The following is a 17,351-nucleotide window of genomic DNA, read 5'->3' as shown; positions in this document are numbered from 1 at the left end:
CCAGTATCTAATAAGTGTATGTATGTATGTATGAATGACAAAAAGGATAGCTTTCTCCCTTGATATTTGAACATGTGTAGTGGCCCACCCCATTTCCTGCTGTGTTGACAACACTGTACAATGAAGCCCACACACAGAAATAGCATTAACTGCTTTCACATTAAAGTTTCACATCTTTCTTTTGGTTGTTTAAATCAACTTTTTGAATACATGTAGACAAGATCAAAACAGTCAGTTGAGGTTTAAGTATCACAAGGTATTATTACCACTGCACTCAGTGGTAATAATACACTGGTTATAAACACTTCAGTACATGAAGATTTGTCCTACATAATAAACTCTACTATCAGCAAGTATTTTTAAGAGTAAGGGTACAGCCTCGGACTGGATCCATTTTTTTATTCACCAGAAGGATGCCACACTTTTCCTCCCCATTGTGATACTTAAACCTCAAACTGACTGTTTTGATCTTGTCTACATGTATTCACTATTTCTGTATGTGGGTTTCATTATACAGTGTTGTCAACACAGCAGGAAATGGGGTGGGCCACTACGCATGTTCAAATATCAAGGGAGAAAGCTATCCTTTTTGTCATACATGCATGCATACATACATACATACATTTATTAGATACTATTTATTAAATACGTTTTTTAAAAAGTGGCTAATCCAGTCTGTTAAAGGCCAGTATATGGCAGCTTCCTTCATACAGTCATACGGGAAGACAGTCTTTGTAACAGGACAAGCGAAAAGGGGCAGACAAAAGAAACATTCAACAAGCAAAACTCACAAACAAACCCAGGGAAAACAAGAGGCAGAGTATGACTTCATGCTGATTAAGCGCACTTATCAGGGCACTGGGCAATGTGAGTTTATTTTGTATTTTTGAGTTCTTGTGATGTACTAGGATATTAAGTTCTCGTGTTATTATTTAGTGTGTCTTGGGTTTTAGTTAATATTATCTTCCATGCTCCCTCGCTTGTGTCATTTTCCCGTTTCCTGTCTAATTCTCTCTTTTCCGCTATACTTTTAGTTATGTCCGTCCCTTGTCCCTGTTATCTGATCCCATGTTCCTCTCCTTGTGTTCCCAGTCTGTTATGTATTTCATGTCTGCATGTTCCAGATCCTATTGTCAAGTTCGTGTTGTCATTTCTACATCTCATTATGTTTCCTGTTTTATTTTCACAGTCTCGTTTTCCATTCTCAGTGTGATTAGTTTTGCTTCCCTCGTGGCATCATGTTTATTTGTGTCATCTGTGTTTGCTATGTGTTTCCACTTCCCTCATTACTCTTCTGTGTATTTATGTCTTCTGCCTCCAGTTGGGGTGGCTGTGGCTCAGGTGGTAGAGCAGATCAGCTATTGAGTGGAAGTTTGGTAGTTAAATCCTTGGCTTCCCCAGTCTGCATGCCAAATATCCTTGGGCAAAATCTTAACTAAATACTGCTCTCCAATGTGGCCATCAGAGTATGATTGTTGGTTAGATTGCACTTGATTATAGAAGGAAGTGATTGGGTGAATGAGGCATGTTGTATACAGCACTCTGGCAGAGTAGACAAAAGTGCTATATGAGAATCAGTCTATTTACCACTTTGTTCATTTTTGGGTCCCTTGTCCATCTTATCCTATTTCTTTCTAGTCAAAAACTACATTGTCGGGTTTATATTGTTGAACACACACACACTTACCTACACAACGCACAGACTGGTACTCTTTATTCACATGTATACCTATGTAAGACGTCATATGTTAATAAACCTATGCATATTCATGTAACCTCAATAAAGAGCAGTGTTATGAGGGAGCAGACGAGAGCAACTGAGGTCAAGCAAAGGAACAGCGCTCGTCCAGTTCTCTCCTTCATGCATGAGTAACACAAAGAACTTTGCCTACTTGTGTCTTGCTTTGCTGTGCAGTAGAATTTTCTTGTTCCAGTGGTGGGGTTGTGCTAGACAGACCCATCATACATATAGACAACAAAAACTACAACAGAATAAGTGAAAATTATTTTCTTTACAAATAACTCTCACTAAACTAACACAGCCAATCACTCAATATGTTTGTACTCTCGGCTCAAATTGACTTCATAGTCAGTGATTTTTTTGCTTTTTTAAGAACTTATTTTAACATTGCACTCAAAAACAAACAAATCCACCCTAACAAAAAAAAAGTAAGTTCAAGGACCAAATTGCATTAGATTTCTTCACGTCAAGGTAGGGGTGACATGGAAGTGGCCCCCGGGTCACGAGTTTGAGACCCCTGCTTTAAATGAAACATTCAGGATGCCATTGTTTCGCACTTTATCTGCCAACATAATAAACAACGTGAGTTTCCACTTTTCTCTCTATTGCAGGCCTTCTGCTTCTTGTTTTGGCAAGAAGCCACAATGCTGCAGAGTCCAGGTGAAGAGAGCCCTCATCCTGTAAATGAACAGTTTAGAGTCACATACAAAAACAAAAGCAAAAAAAGAGACTGTCATTGAACCCATCTTTTTCATGACAGTCTGGTGCTCTGTAAACAGATAATTTTGGACTTTTAAAAAGCCATGACTGAGTGCACATCTGAGTGATACTGCCGAACAAGTACAAAAATTGCTTTCCTTGAGTGTCATCTACTTAAATCAGAGATATCAGAGAAAAATCTGATGAAGCTCTAAAAAGAGTAGAAGAAATCTAACATCAAAAGTCAGAATGAGTGCTACAAACAGGATAAGACAGCTTTGCTGGCAATACACGGTTAATGTTGCAAAATCATACTTATGTATATATATATATATACATATATATATTGAAATTACTCCTTTTTTCTAATATAAAGGCTATCATAGTTATAAATTACCTGTAACACAGCTTTCGAGTAACAAAAAATGTGCTCCATCTTGTTTCTTTCAAGATGCAGCTCGTTCTTTGAAGCTAAAACACAAAGTAAAAAGTTAGAAGTTTGTACATGATTGTTACAGATATATGAGGATGTTTAATAAATCACTTGTTTCTGTACCTGCATGAAGCTGCCTGACTTTAATAGCCAAAGCAGCAGAAGTCATCATGAAGAAAACAGCCATGCTGATAAACATCACAGTGCCAGCTTTTGTATTTCCATTACACTCTTCTGCAGTAAAGATTGAAAAGGTATTTAAATGGTGTTAGAAAGTTACCCTAGCATGCCAAACTGTTTAAGTGGATGTTTATCAATTGCAAATACAAAACCAATCAGACCAGGAGTGACATATTTAGCCGCATGTTCGCCTTAAATTGCAGGCTGTCTAAGTGGTGTCCAAAGTGGTGTTTCCAGAAAACCCTCTCCTGTCTGATCATTTCCTGATAACATTTACATTTACAATAATGGATTACACAGCAGTGGAGAGTAGACTTTATCAAAGTAGATGTCTTTCTGAAAGCAAAGACATCTTAACTCAGTTTAAGAATATAATCCACCCACTGTTATCATCTTCAATGCCCTGTACCAACACAGAGCAGAGCAGCTACCTGAATGCTATTCCAAACGAGGTCGATTATCTTGTTAATAATGTTACCTCCTCACTATGTACAACTCTGGATACTGTAGCTCCAGTGAAAACTAAGGCCTCAAATCAGAAGTACTTGACTCCGTGGTATAATTCTCAAAAACGTAGCCTAAAGCAGATGACTCGTAATCTGGAGAGGAAATGGCGTGTCACAAATTTAGAGGATCATCATTTAGCCTGGAGAAATAGTTTGTTGCTTTATAAATTCAAATTCAAATTCAAATTTTATTTGTCACACACACACAACCATACACAGTATGACATGGGGGTACAATGCCCGACCATTAAATGACAGAAAAAAGTTTTACAGTATTTACAATTTACTACAAAATTTACAAATTAACTTAGGAATTTACAGTAAAAATAAAAATAAAAAAATAAATAAAAATGTGCAAACAGCAGAAAGAGATTATAAAGATTATAAATTATAGGAAATGTGTGGTGGTGCGTGTGGTGATGTGATGTGTGTGAGAGTCCAGTCTTATAGTGATGTGTGTGGGAGAGTCCAGTCCTACACCTGGTTCAGGGCCCGAATAGCCTGGGGGAAGAAGCTCCTCCTCATTCTCTCTGTTTTGGCCTTAAGGGAGCGGAAGCGCTTCCCAGACCTCAACAGTGAGAAGAGTCCATTGTTGGGATGGGAGAGGTCCATCATAATCTTCCTAGCTTTGGACTTGCACCGCTTGGTGTAGATGGACAGCAGGTCAGGGAGCTCTGATTGAATGATGCGTTCGGCTGAGCGCACCACTCTTTGCAGATCTCGTCTGTCCTGCTTGGTGCTGTTCCCATACCAGGTGCAGATGTTTGCCGTCAGGACGCTCTCGATGGTGCAGCAGTAGAAGTTCTTGAGCACCTTCAGTGGCAGATGGAAGTCTCTAAGTCTTCTGAGGAAGAAGAGACGCTGACGGGCTTTCTTAACCTGGGTGTTGATGTGGCAGGACCATGACAGGTCCTGAGTGATGTGGACACCCAGGTATCGGACACTGTCCACTCTCTCCACTGGCGTGCCACTGATGATGAGGGGTTTGTAGTTCCTCGCCTGCTTTTTGGTGAAGTCCACGATCAGCTCCTTAGTCTTGCTGATGTTTAGGAGGAGGTTATTCTCCTGGCACCAGGTCTCCAGGTTCCTAATCTCCTCCAGGTAGGCCGTCTCGATGTTGTCGGAGATCAGGCCTACAACAACAGTGTCATCAGAAAACTTGACAATGGAGGTGGTGTCTGATGTGGCTACACAGTCATAAGTGTACAGTGAGGACAGCAGGGGGCTTAAAACGCAGCCCTGAGGCACTCCAGTGCTGAGTGAGATGGAGGGGGAGACTTGTTTGCCCACCCTCACTGATTGGGGTCTGTCTGTGAGGAAGTTGAGGATCCACTGACACAGTGATGAGCTGAGTCCTAGATCCGTCAACTTGGTGAAAAGCTTAGAGGGAATTATTGTGTTGAATGCTGAACTGTAGTCCACGAACAGCATCCTAACATAATTCCCGCTGCCAGTGTCCAGGTGACTCAGGGATGTGTGGAGCAGGTGAGATATGGCATTGTCTGTGGAACGATTAGTCCGGTAAGCAAACTGAAGTGAGTCGATGGTGGCAGCAAGTGAAAAAGTGATGTGATCTCTCATCAGTCTTTCAAAACACTTCATCACAATTGAAGTCAGTGCTACTGGACGGTAGTCATTGTGGCAAGCGGGCTGTTGTTTCTTTGGAACAGGAACTATAATGGACTGTTTGAAGCACGTGGGAACCACAGCTTGGGCCAGGGAGAGGTTGAAGATCTCCGTGAACACCGGTGCTAGCTGGTCAGCGCAGGCTCTCAGGACCCGGCCAGGGATTGGATCTGGTCCTGCTGCCTTCCTGGTGTTCACCCTCCTGAAGGTGTTCCTCACGGCATGCTCTGTGATGATGAATGCATTTTCTTCACTGGTGCACTCCAAGCGCGCGCAGCCATTTGTTGTTTTAATTGCTGCGGCGTCAAAGTGAGCATAAAACGTGTTCAGCTCATCAGCCAGTGAAGCATCGGCATTCATCATTGAAGAAGCTGGTTGTTTATAGTCCGTTATAGTCCGCAGTCCTTTCCACAGACTCCTAGAGTCGCACTGTCGTAGCTGTGACTCTAGTTTCCCCCCGTAGCTCCGTTTTGCCTTTCTGACCGTGCTGTGCACGTTGTAGGACGCAGCCTTGTATAGGTCCATATTACCGGAGACGAGCCCTTCATTGTAGGCAGCGGTGTGTGATCTCAGAGCGTCACGGCTTCTGGTTGGGAAACGTTCGGATGATAGTTCTTTCTGCTGTGTCGTCCGCTAGTTTCCCGATAAATCCCACAACCGCTTCCGTAAACATGTTGATGTCATCAGAGCTGCGCCGAAACATGTCCCAGTCTGCATCATCCAGTGCGTCCTGCAGTGCGGCTACTGATTAGTCCGTCCAGCGAGCGACCTCCCTCCTGATTGGTGGTTGCTGCTTTAGCCTTTGTTTGTAAGCAGGCATGAGGTAGATGCCGACCATGCCGAAAGTCGGCATGGTCCGACTTTCCAAATGCCGGCAGGGGCTAAACCTTGTAACAGTTCTTGAACGGGATGTAGCAGTGGTCTAATGTCCTAGTGCCCCGGGTGGGGCAGTTGATGTGCTGGTGAAGGTTGTGAAATGTCCGTTTGAGATTCACTCTATTAAAATCTCCCATAACAATGAATGCGACATTTTGGTGAAGTGTTTGTTGATGTGTGAGAGCCTCATGTAGCTCACATAAGGCAGTGTCCGAGTCCGCGTGAGGCGGAATGTAAACAGTGCAGGCAATGACCGCAGTGAATTCCCGAGGGAGATAGAAAGGGCGACATTTAATGATCAAAAGTTCCAGATTGGGCGAGCAAGAGCGTGTGAGTGGGGAGATGTTTGTGCTGTCGCACCATCTGTTGTTCACCATCAAACACACTCCACCACCTCTTTTCTTCCCCGACTCCATTGTCCTGTCCATGCGGTAAACCGAAAAGAACCCCGTCGGCTGCATGGCGTGGTCTGGTATCGCTGGGTTCAGCCAAGTCTCGGTGAAGCAGAGGAGGTTGCAGTCCCGAATGTCTCTCTGGAACTTGATTCTGGCTCTGAGGTCATCAAGCTTGTTCTCGATGGATTGAACATTGGCTAGCAGGATACTGGGCATGGGTGCGCGGTGTGCGCGAGCCTGTAGCCTGTTTCTGATGCCGGCTCGTTTACCTCGAGGCCGTCGCTTAGGGTCACGTCCTTTGTTCTCTCTCAGGATCTCCTTTGGCCAGGTTGGGTCCGGAGTTAAACATGGTGAAATGTTCGTGTATTGTAGACCAATAGAAACCAAAGTGTCTCTACTGTAGCAAATTTGTGTGTTTTGCATGATGCCCATGCAAGATTATGGCAGATATAGCAAAAAATGACGAAAAACTGCAAAAAGTGGAGAAGTTGGGGCAGAGCATCCAACACGGCAGCCGACCTCACCGGTGCCATTTTAGCCCTCCGCAAAGCCAGAACATCTTACTATTCGTCACTGATTGAAGAAAATAAGAACAACCCCAGGTTTCTCTTCAGCATTGTAGCCAGGCTGACAAAAAGTCAGAGCTCTTTTGAGCCAACCATCCCTTTAACGCTAACTAGTGATGACTTCATGAACTTCTTCACAAATAAAATTTTTATCATTAGAGAAAAAATTACCAATAATCATCCCACAGATGTAACATTATCTACAGCTACTCTTAGTACCATTGATGTTAAGTTAGACTCTTTTTCTCCAATTGATCTTTCTGAGTTAACTTCAATAATTACTTCCTCCAAACCGTCTTTTAGACCGCATTCCTACAAAACTGCTCAAAGAAGAAGAAGAAAGAAGAACCTTCCTTTCATATCAAACATCCTTGAAAGAGTAGTTGTCAAACAGCTAAAAGATCATCTGCAGAGGAATGGTTTATTTGAAGAGTTTCAGTCAGGTTTCAGAGCTCATCACAGCACATAAACAGCTTTAGTGAAGGTTACAAATGATCTTCTTATGGCCTCTGACAGTGGACTCATCTCTGTGCTTGTCCTGCTAGACCTTAGTGCAGCGTTCGATACTGTTGACCATAATATCCTATTAGAGCGATTAGAACATGCTGTAGGTATTACAGGTACTGTGCTGCAGTGGTTTGTATCATATCTATCTAATAGACTCCAATTTGTGCATGTAAATGGAGAGTCCTCTTCACACACTGAGGTTAATTATGGAGTTCCACAGGGTTCAGTGCTAGGACCAGTTCTGTTTACATTATACATGCTTCCCTTAGGCAGCATCATTAGAAGACATAGCATAAATTTTCACTGCTATGCAGATGAAACCCAACTCTATCTATCCGTGAAGCCAGATAACACACACCAATTAGTTAAACTGCAGGAATGTCTTAAAGACATAAAGACCTGGATGGCCGCTAACTTTCTGCTTCTTAATTCAGATAAAACTGAGGTTATTTTACTCGGCCCTGAAAATCTTAGAAATATGGTATCTAACCAGATTCTTACTCTGGATGGCATTACCTTGGCCTCCAGTAACACTGTGAGGAACCTTGGAGTCATTTTTGACCAGGATATGTCCTTCAACACACATATTAAACAAATATGTAAGACTGCGTTCTTCCATTTGCACAACATCTCTAAAATTAGAAATATCCTGTCTCAGAGTGACGCTGAAAAACTAGTTCATACATTTGTTATTTCTAGGCTGGACTACTGTAATTCATTATTATCAGGATGTTCTAAAAACTTGCTGAAAAGCCTTCAATTAATCCAAAATGCTGCAGCAAGAGTCCTGACAGGGACTAGAAAGAGTACTCTCCTGTACTGGCTTCCCTTCATTTGCTCCCTGGTAAATCCAGAATTGAATTCAAAATCCTGCTCCTCACATAATAACATACTCATAAATATCTTAATGACCTTATGTACCACATCACCCTAATAGCGCATTCTTTCCTTTTTGCTAAAGCATATAGTTAAGGCTGGACCAGGTGACCCTAAATCCTCCCTTAGTTATGCTGCAATAGGCATAGACTGCTGGGGGATTCCCACGATGCATTGAGTTTTTCCTTTTCAGTCAACTTTCTCACTCACTGTGTGTCAATCCGGTCTTTAAGTCCGATGACATTAGCCATGCCTGGGCTCAAACTCTGCTGCAGGTCCCTAACTGTGGCATCACTGAGAGTTAAAAACTGTCTAAATCCTTTCATCTGTAATAAAATGATCACAGTTGCTGCTCTAAGTTTAACATCCAGGCATCCACGAAAACAGAGTTTAAGGAATTTAGCAGAGTTAGAAGTTAGCAGGAAGTTAGCTCGCTAGTTTGCATCTACGTGATTGCTAGTGACACAGCTATGTTAGCATAATATAAACAGTGAAGCTGGAGGATGAACGCTAACTTTTTTCCACTCGATAAAAGTTAAGGTGAGGATTCCCGAAGGCTCGGGACAAATGCAATCGCATGTCAGGATGCTGAAAATGGACTGAACTTCAAGTGGAAGAACAACTGAGATAATCCATGAACGATACGAGCTTAGTTATCAATACACTGCTACATGGGCTGAGCTGTAATTATATCGTAAGGTTTTAAAAAATGAGCTTTAAAATGATTAGCGATAATAAAAACCGAGAGGGGCTGCCAGTGATCACTGACTGCTTTTAGGGGCTTGTTGAGATTAAATAGAACAACAAATAAAGCATCAAAACATGCAAAGAACACAAAAGCCTTATTAAACGTGGAATTGTTTGGGCCCAGAAGGAGAATTCATCACGTCATCACTTAAAGATACAGAGCTCTCTGCATTGAATCATGCTTGTTATTAATCTCTGTCTCTCTTCCACAGCATGTCTTTTATCCTGTCTTCCTTCTCTCACCCCAACCGGTCGCAGCAGATGGCCCTGCCCATTCCTGAGCCTGGTTCTGCAGGAGGTTTGTTCCTGTTAAAAGGGAGTTTTTCCTTCCCACTGTTGCCAAAGTGCTTGCTCATAGGGCGTCATTTGATTGTTGGGATTTTCTCTGTATGTATTATTATAGGGTCTACCTTACAATATAAAGCACCTTGAGGTGACTGTTGTTGTGATTTGGCTATATAGATAAAATTTATTTGAAAAATTGAATTGAATTGAATAGTTAGGATTATGTATTTCAGTTGCACATAAAAGTTTCATACATTTGGATTTGATAGTTTAAAAAAAAGATGTAATACACTTGGTCAATCAAAAATTAATAATGAAGTAACCTAAATTGATGTTAAATATTTTTACACAGCAAATGTATTTAAAACGAAATATGTGGGTTTATTTGCTTGATTATTGCTGTGTTTTAAAACATAGAAAACAGATGCTTAGTTTATCTTTAAATGGCAAATATACACATTGAGTTACACTGTTACACTCTTTATGTTAAAATCATATAATCCAAATTTGATAGTCTAATATAAGATTTTAGATACGCTGACCTGTACAATAACTGTTGATAAAAAAAAAAAAAAAAAAAAAAAAACTTAATAAGTTACAAAACTTAAATAGTGCTGAACTAAATCTAGTGAACTACTGTTTAATGTATCGGTCTCCTTGAAATAATATTGACATGGAATTGATTAATTAAAGCAAATCACTACACAGGAAATAACAGATATAAGATCATGACTAACCGAGCCTGATTATAAGAGTAACTTAATTAGCTTTAAGCTACACCGAGACAGACCATCAGATCCATAATAATATTTACTTATATGGAAATAAGATTATAAATAAATACACTGAAAGACATGGAATTACATCACCCAAGTTCTGTATGCTTAAAACGTATTTTAAGCTACTCACTCTTAAACAGATCTTTTGCCCAGGACTCTGGAATGACCTGTCTGACATGCAGCTCACAAGTCATCAGTGCATTTTCTAAATACTTGTCATTACATGACATATCTCTTATACTATTTTATTCTCTGTTATAGAGGCTAAGACCACAGTTGAAGCCACGGTGGTGTTCATTGGTGGGGGTGACACAATGCCACTGTTATGAATGAAACTTGTAACCAAGTCCAATAACTCCAGCCGTACTTATGTTGTCCATTTAACATCTTTATGGAGTTCCTTCAGTTGCATTTGTTTTTGAACACAGTTCTCTTTATCCAAAAACATTTATCACAACAGCACGACAGTCACAAACTGGTTCTTCTTGCGACCAATAACACCTGGCGCCAATTACGTATGTCTACCTTAAATATGGTCCCATAAACACACCATACTGTTAAACACATTAACACCTAGCAGCGCATATAAGGTAACAACACAAAAGTGGCTTCTACATCAGTTTTCTTGTTTCAGTTGTCTTGTTCAATATTCATTAAATATTTTATGTTTTATTTTCAAAGGTGATATATAAATACATTTTTACGAGATCCTTTTTTTACTCATCCATGTATGTGTTACTGTGAATGTGTTTCTAATTTTTACTTCTTTTAAATTTGAGGAAATAAAGTGCAAAGTCATATTAATCCACTTGTATTACTTTAGGAATGAAAATTATGCTACAAAACAGGTCAACAAAAGAAAAACATTTTAGAGAGATAAAATTAACCATACCTTGACTACTGAGTTTCACTTCATCATTGGGTTCACCATTTCCTGTAGGCATGGTGTAACTTTATACATGACAATTTGATGATAAATCATGTGCAAGAAATAAGCCTTCACCCCACAAGCTTACCTTGAATTCTTAACTCTACTGCATCCGAAATAACTGTGTGTTTATTTGTGTAAAATCCACAGAAATACAGCCCAACATCAGATAAATTCACTTCCTTGATTTGAAGAAAGACAAAGGTGATGTTGGAACTCATAATAAATTTTCCATTTTGAAATCCATCGCAGAACGATGCTGGGCCACAAGATCCAAACATAGAAGAGACACAAGTGGGCTTAGTTTGGTTGACCACTTTAAACCAGTCTGCCTGTGTTTGATGGTTGGAGGTGTTGGTGCACTGCAGTGTCACTTCTTCACCGGGCTGGACCTCCACAGTCTGAAACCCTGAACCTGAGACAGAGATCCAGCCTGAAACAAACACCACAGACAAATTAGTATTAAATTAACTGTAATCATTTTCACAGGGTTCCAAAAATATTTAAATTCTGGTAGGAACCATGTCTTAGACTGAGAATCATTAGATGCCAGTACTTACAGTGAATACAGAAAAACAACGCTGTTATAACGGTGAAGCGCCCCATTGTATGCTTAATCCAGCTGCTACTCGGACATTTAGTAAACCACACAGCTATTACAAAGGCTTTTAGAGGGCGAGGTGTTTCTAGTTTTTCATCCTGTCAGTGACCTGTTAACACATTGCAGTACCTTGGCTTAAAAATCATCAAGCCACTTCCTCTTGGTGGTGACGTGCTATTGGATCACAGTCTTGTCATATGACTTCCTTTGCTACACACAGTGGTGTTTTTTCTAATCAGCGCATTTAGTTGCAAACCTTAACATAACAATTTAGTAACAATGTTTATTTACTCCTTGGCCACCTATAATAAATTTAGCCTGGTTGTACCTTTGGAGATCACACTCAGTTAACTGAAGACCCAGCTCTGCACCGTTGACAACCCTGTAACCAGCCAGGCCCCTGTGATTGGTGCAGGTGAAGGAAGCTAAGCCACTGTTAGGTATTCTCCACCAGATTATGTGTGGGCCTGGACCTTCTCCCTGTATGTTGCTGAATTGTTGTTGATTATCATCTCTGCCATGGATATGTTATCTGCAAAGTTATATATGAAATTTGTGCTATGAATGGGATTGTAGTCATGTGTGAACACTGAATATAAGAGTCGACTGAGACCACAGCCTTGAAGGGTGCCAGTGTTAAGGATGGTATGACTGAAGAAGAGAGAATGAAGGAAAATAGCATTATTTCATTCATTTTTTGCTAAAAAGAAGAAGAGGGTTTTGTTGCTCTGTACAAATTATTATAAAACATCCCTAAAGCTAAGAAGCCCATAAAGCCAGGACAGCTTACTGTTGAATAAAATAAGAATTACTGAAGAAAGTAAGAACTCCAGGTTTCATTTCAGCACCGTGTGAAAACTCAGAGTCAGAGATCTGTTGAACCAAGTATTACTTTACTTTACTTTATGAAGCTTAAAAGCCAAATACTACTAGCCCTCAAGGTAGCTGTAAATAAATCATTACCTAACGCATCACTTGATCTGTTTTTTATATACTGTGGCCCACACTGGGATGAAGAGAGGCCTGCTGCTGTGTGTCCACTGATTTTACTGCTGCATTTTGTCTTTTGTAAAATAAAACCATATTTTGCAACCAGTCCCTGTTTTTCATCACAAGGCAGTCTGCCATTTGAAATCTGCTACACAAGCAGAAAGATAACATCCTGAAACAGGATGAACAGCTTAAAAGGAAAGCAGTTTTGGATGTGACTCTACACATACTCAAATCACAGAAAGCAGCTGCAGCTGTATTAGGTGAGGCTCAAGCTTGGGAAAATTCTGATCAAGAAAGTGAACATCCAAAACAGCCCCAGCTGGGCAATATGCAGCAAACCAACCCAACAGAACAAGTGCAAGAGTATGTTTGGCAACAATCAGTACTCAATAATGATCTGCAGACTCCACAATTGGGCAGCCACTGCCACCGAGGCAACAGCAAAAGCTTGCAAAGAACCAAGTATCTGTCAGCCCAGTATGACCAACAACCAAGAGTTCACTCCTTTGCCAGTCATCTGTGTTTTGAACCCAAAGAGAGAATCTTGCAACTGGAGTTATGGTGAACAACCAGCAAATAATGATCGATTTCACCATCATCAGTCCAAGATTTGGGCACCCATACATGTAAGGGGTAGACATGCTGACTCTTCAGATCTAACAGGATATCTGATATGAAAGGGAAATGAGCTCCACTCCAGCATCTGCCCCACGGTGTGTGGTTCTCCAGCTGCACCACAGCACAGAGAAAGGCACTCCAGAGGGTCATCAATATGGCCCAAAAAATTCATTGGACATCCTCTTCCCTCCCTGAAGGACCTGTACAGCACTCGCTGTCTCAAGAGGGCACGCAGCATCCTACGGGACGGCACACACCCAGGACACCGGGTGTTTAAGCTGCTGCCGTCCGGCAGGAGGTTCAGGCTGCTGAGGTCCCGAACAAATAGACTCAAGGACAGCTTTTACAACAGGGCAATAGCCCTGATCAATGCAAATAGCTGACCTGACTGGCTACCTCCCTGGACTTTTTTTGGGGGGGTTAACAATGTTTAAAACAATAACAATAATAATATTTATATTTATAACAAGGTGCAATAATAATTAATGTGCAATAATAACAGTGTGCAATACAAATACACTTATTCTTCTTTTTATTGCTAAGTTATTATACTGTGTTGTGTTGTTTGTGTTGCGTTGTGATGTGTCGTATCGTGTCGTGTTGTGTTACATGTAGTGCCGACGTAGGACAGTTTTCCAATTTCATTGTACTATGTATGACTGTGCAATGACAATAAAGAGTTATCTTATCTTATCTTACTTCCTTCTTCCACTTTATGGTATGATGCTAGTATGTCTTTGCATGTGATTATCCAGATAGGCCCTTAGAGCTGATCATTCACAAATGACACATTTGCTATACAGTAGGGGAGTTAGTTTTGCAACATGCATTCAGACAACACGAGTGGTTATTTGAGTTGCCTTTCTGCCACTTTGGTACTTTGTAGTTTTTGGCAAAGGAACCTACCAGTTAAAAAACATGCTGTTAAAAAATGTAGAAAAAGAAATTGTGTGCAAATAGTACAGGATGTGTTGTTTGTGGTTTGAAAGGCTAGTCCGTCTGTGGCTTTTTATTTGGCTTATACACAGAGCCACTGCAGTGGAAAAAGACAGGGGGAGGTGCATAAAACTTGCCAAGCTTTGCACATAGACCATGGTCAGGGAAGAAAGCTGCCCATATAAACACTGCCTGTGTCTTTATTTGCCCCTTTTGCCAGTATGCAACAGAGGTAAATAAAAAAAACAAATTACAATTTCAACATATCTAGTTAAAGAACACATCTAAAAACATATGAAAGGATATACCCACACAAAATAATTCTAGCAAAAACACTGATGTTGCCACAGAATTTATGGTTTTATCATTTACATCAAGAATGAAACAACAGCGTTCTTTTTAATGTAGCATTATTCTCGGTGTTGAAATCAACAGTTATTTGATATTTGTGATGAGTGAAAAGTCTTTTTCCTTAACTGTCTACAAGTACAAAGGCTGATGCGAACTAGTAAAAAGCAGAAAGTCAAATTTCACCAGCTGTAGAGGCCTTGTGAGTTCAGCTGTGCTCAGACCACACTGTGAAGTCTCTTCCTGTGAAGTGATCAGTATCTCACTCATGCCTCCACCCAAAGACTGCCTGACTCCCCCTATGAGTAACTTTGTGTACTCTCATTTTATTGAGATGAAGACAAATTAAAGCAGAAAAAAAGACATAAATGTTTAGTACAGGGTTAAAAAAAAAAACTTAACCACTAAACGTGCTTTCTCATCATGAACACAGAGAATCAGCTCTATGCACTGGCAGCATAAACAACATGAGTTTCCACTTGTGTCTCTTTTGCAGGCCTTCTGCTTCTTGGTGTTTGTGGGTGGAGTCTCAACGCTGCAGAGTTCAGGTCAACAGAGTCCACATTCTGCAGGTGAAAAATTTACAGTCACATAGCAAAACAACCACAGACTCAGTACTTTCACTATCCTTGACTGTGACAGGCTTAGCATATGCTAGATTATTCTAGGCTAGACTCCAAAAAAGACAGAAAGAGAGCCAAATGAGTTTTGTTTTAAATGTACCTCTGAGTGATACACTACCAAATAAGTGTGGCATTCATTCATTACATTCATTTGAAACCTTCAGATAGAGATAATAGGGATTGGGACTATCAACATTGTTTTACAATAACTCCAGGTTTCTACTTCAGACTTTGTGTCCACTCACACTAAATGTGGTGTTTGAGGTACAATATTTTCTTCACAAAATTGACCCAGGGCTACCTGCTTCTTAGTGGTTGGTAGATATCTTCAGAACAGAAGAAATGTAACATAAAAATAAGATAAGAGATCTTTTCTTCAATTTTTTTCCAGCCCTTATCCTATTCAGGGTTGTAGAGCACCTGGAATCTATCCCAGTTATCACTGGACAAGATCTGGCTAGGCTTTCCTTTCATACATAGAAGGAGCCAAGCCACTGGATTCAAACACTTCATTAAGTGAATTTATGACTATATGATATATACAATTCATGCTGTAACTTTACAACAGAGCGTCTTTTCGTGGTCAACAAGGAGCAATGCAATAAGCTGCACATGTGAAATAAATGCATCTCCAAAGTGCAACTTTTTCATTTAGTGAAAAAGTTGCACCTAATTTGCAACTTAATTTGAGGTGACCATTGTTTTGATTTGCTGCTATATAACTAAAACTGAACAAAATAATAGATGTAAGAGGTTTCAAGCAAAAGGTTTCCAAGCACCATAGTGTTCCAGCAGGGTACAAAGAGCCATGATAATGATAATTCCAGCCCATTCACACTCAATATGCTGTTTGGATCACCTTCTCTAACATCGTCAATGCTGCTCTGCACTGACCTTAGTAGCTTCCTTGGGATATTTGAAGACTTTGAAGTGATTATGATTATTTCTTACACAGCATTATAATCACAATCTATTCTTAGCTTTTTTTAGTAAATGTAATTTGCATTTTTTTTTAAGCGTCACCTTGTTCCTAGGAGTATGCTGTTCTTTGTCCACTGCTGAAAGATAATATAAAAAGTTACATTTTGAGTCATTGTATTTAAAAGTCATTGTATCACATGTAATAACTCTTAATAAATCACGTGTTGTATGTACCTGAAAAAAGCGGCACAATCTTAACAGCCAAACCAACGACAGCCATCACAAAGAAAACAGCCAGTGTGGCAAAGACCACAGGCACAAAGCTGGACTCTGCAACATAAAACAGCATTGACTGATAAAATATGTTGTTAAAATGCTATAATATATATAATAATGTGTATTTGCAAAATACTTTTTAATGTGCTTTCATGCAAAAAGTCACATTTACTAACTTAAATACAAATCCATACACTGAAAAATAACAAAATAGGAAATGCCTTTAAAAAAATAGATTAGATAGTTTTAATGTAATCAAAATAATAATGGATTGGATTTATATAGTGCTTTTCAAGGCACCCAAAGCGCTTTACAATGCCACTATTCATGCACTCTCGCATTCACACACTGGTGGAGGCAAGCTACGGTTGTAGCCACAGCTGCCCTGGGGCAGACTGACAGAAGCGAGGCTGCCATATCGCGCCATCGGCCCCTCTGGCCAACACCAGTAGGCGGTAGGGTAAAGTGTCTTGCCCAAGGACACAAGAAGCAGGACAGAGAGCCCGGGGATCGAACCGGTGACCTTCCGGTTATAGATACGCTTCCCAACCCCCTGAGCCACGGTCGCCCTATCAAAACTGATGTGGTTATTTATTAGTCCAAACTGAAACTGGTAAAACAAACATTATTACATGTTTAAAACACTTGCGTTTATTTGTTTAGTTCATGATTTATTATCATTAGTAATGGTTATGGTTATGAATATTCATACTGAGTACACTGAATACTATATGTAAAAACTTCCATTAATATGTTTTATTAATGTTTATGTCTTTAATTAAAAAAAACAAAACTGTAAATAATGACCAAAATCAAAGTCACTCTCACTGTAAAGCAACCACAAATGTAATTTTACTTTGTAGTATGACTATTATAAATATAGCAAATTAA

General features: G+C 40.1%; 1 protein-coding gene and 1 long non-coding RNA gene across 2 annotated transcripts in view; one reads left to right on the top strand and one right to left on the bottom strand.

Moving 5' to 3' along the window:
- Positions 1-17,351, top strand: part of LOC146523247 (uncharacterized) — a 339,030-nt gene that overhangs the window by 189,528 nt on the left and 132,151 nt on the right. The window lies entirely within an intron of this gene.
- LOC146523264 (uncharacterized) lies at positions 682-12,057 on the bottom strand. Its single transcript, XM_085153670.1, has 6 exons — positions 11,705-12,057; positions 11,233-11,577; positions 11,109-11,150; positions 2,997-3,107; positions 2,838-2,911; positions 682-2,419 (listed from the first exon to the last, which is right to left on the bottom strand). Exons 1-6 carry the CDS (start codon positions 11,748-11,750, stop codon positions 2,300-2,302), a joined length of 738 nt encoding a protein of 245 aa, XP_085009796.1. The 5' UTR covers positions 11,751-12,057; the 3' UTR covers positions 682-2,299.

Source organism: Neolamprologus multifasciatus, chromosome 3, assembly GCF_963576455.1.
Source record: "Neolamprologus multifasciatus chromosome 3, fNeoMul1.2, whole genome shotgun sequence".
NCBI lineage: Eukaryota > Metazoa > Chordata > Actinopteri > Cichliformes > Cichlidae > Neolamprologus > Neolamprologus multifasciatus.
This window is presented reverse-complemented; position numbering and strand designations above follow the sequence as displayed.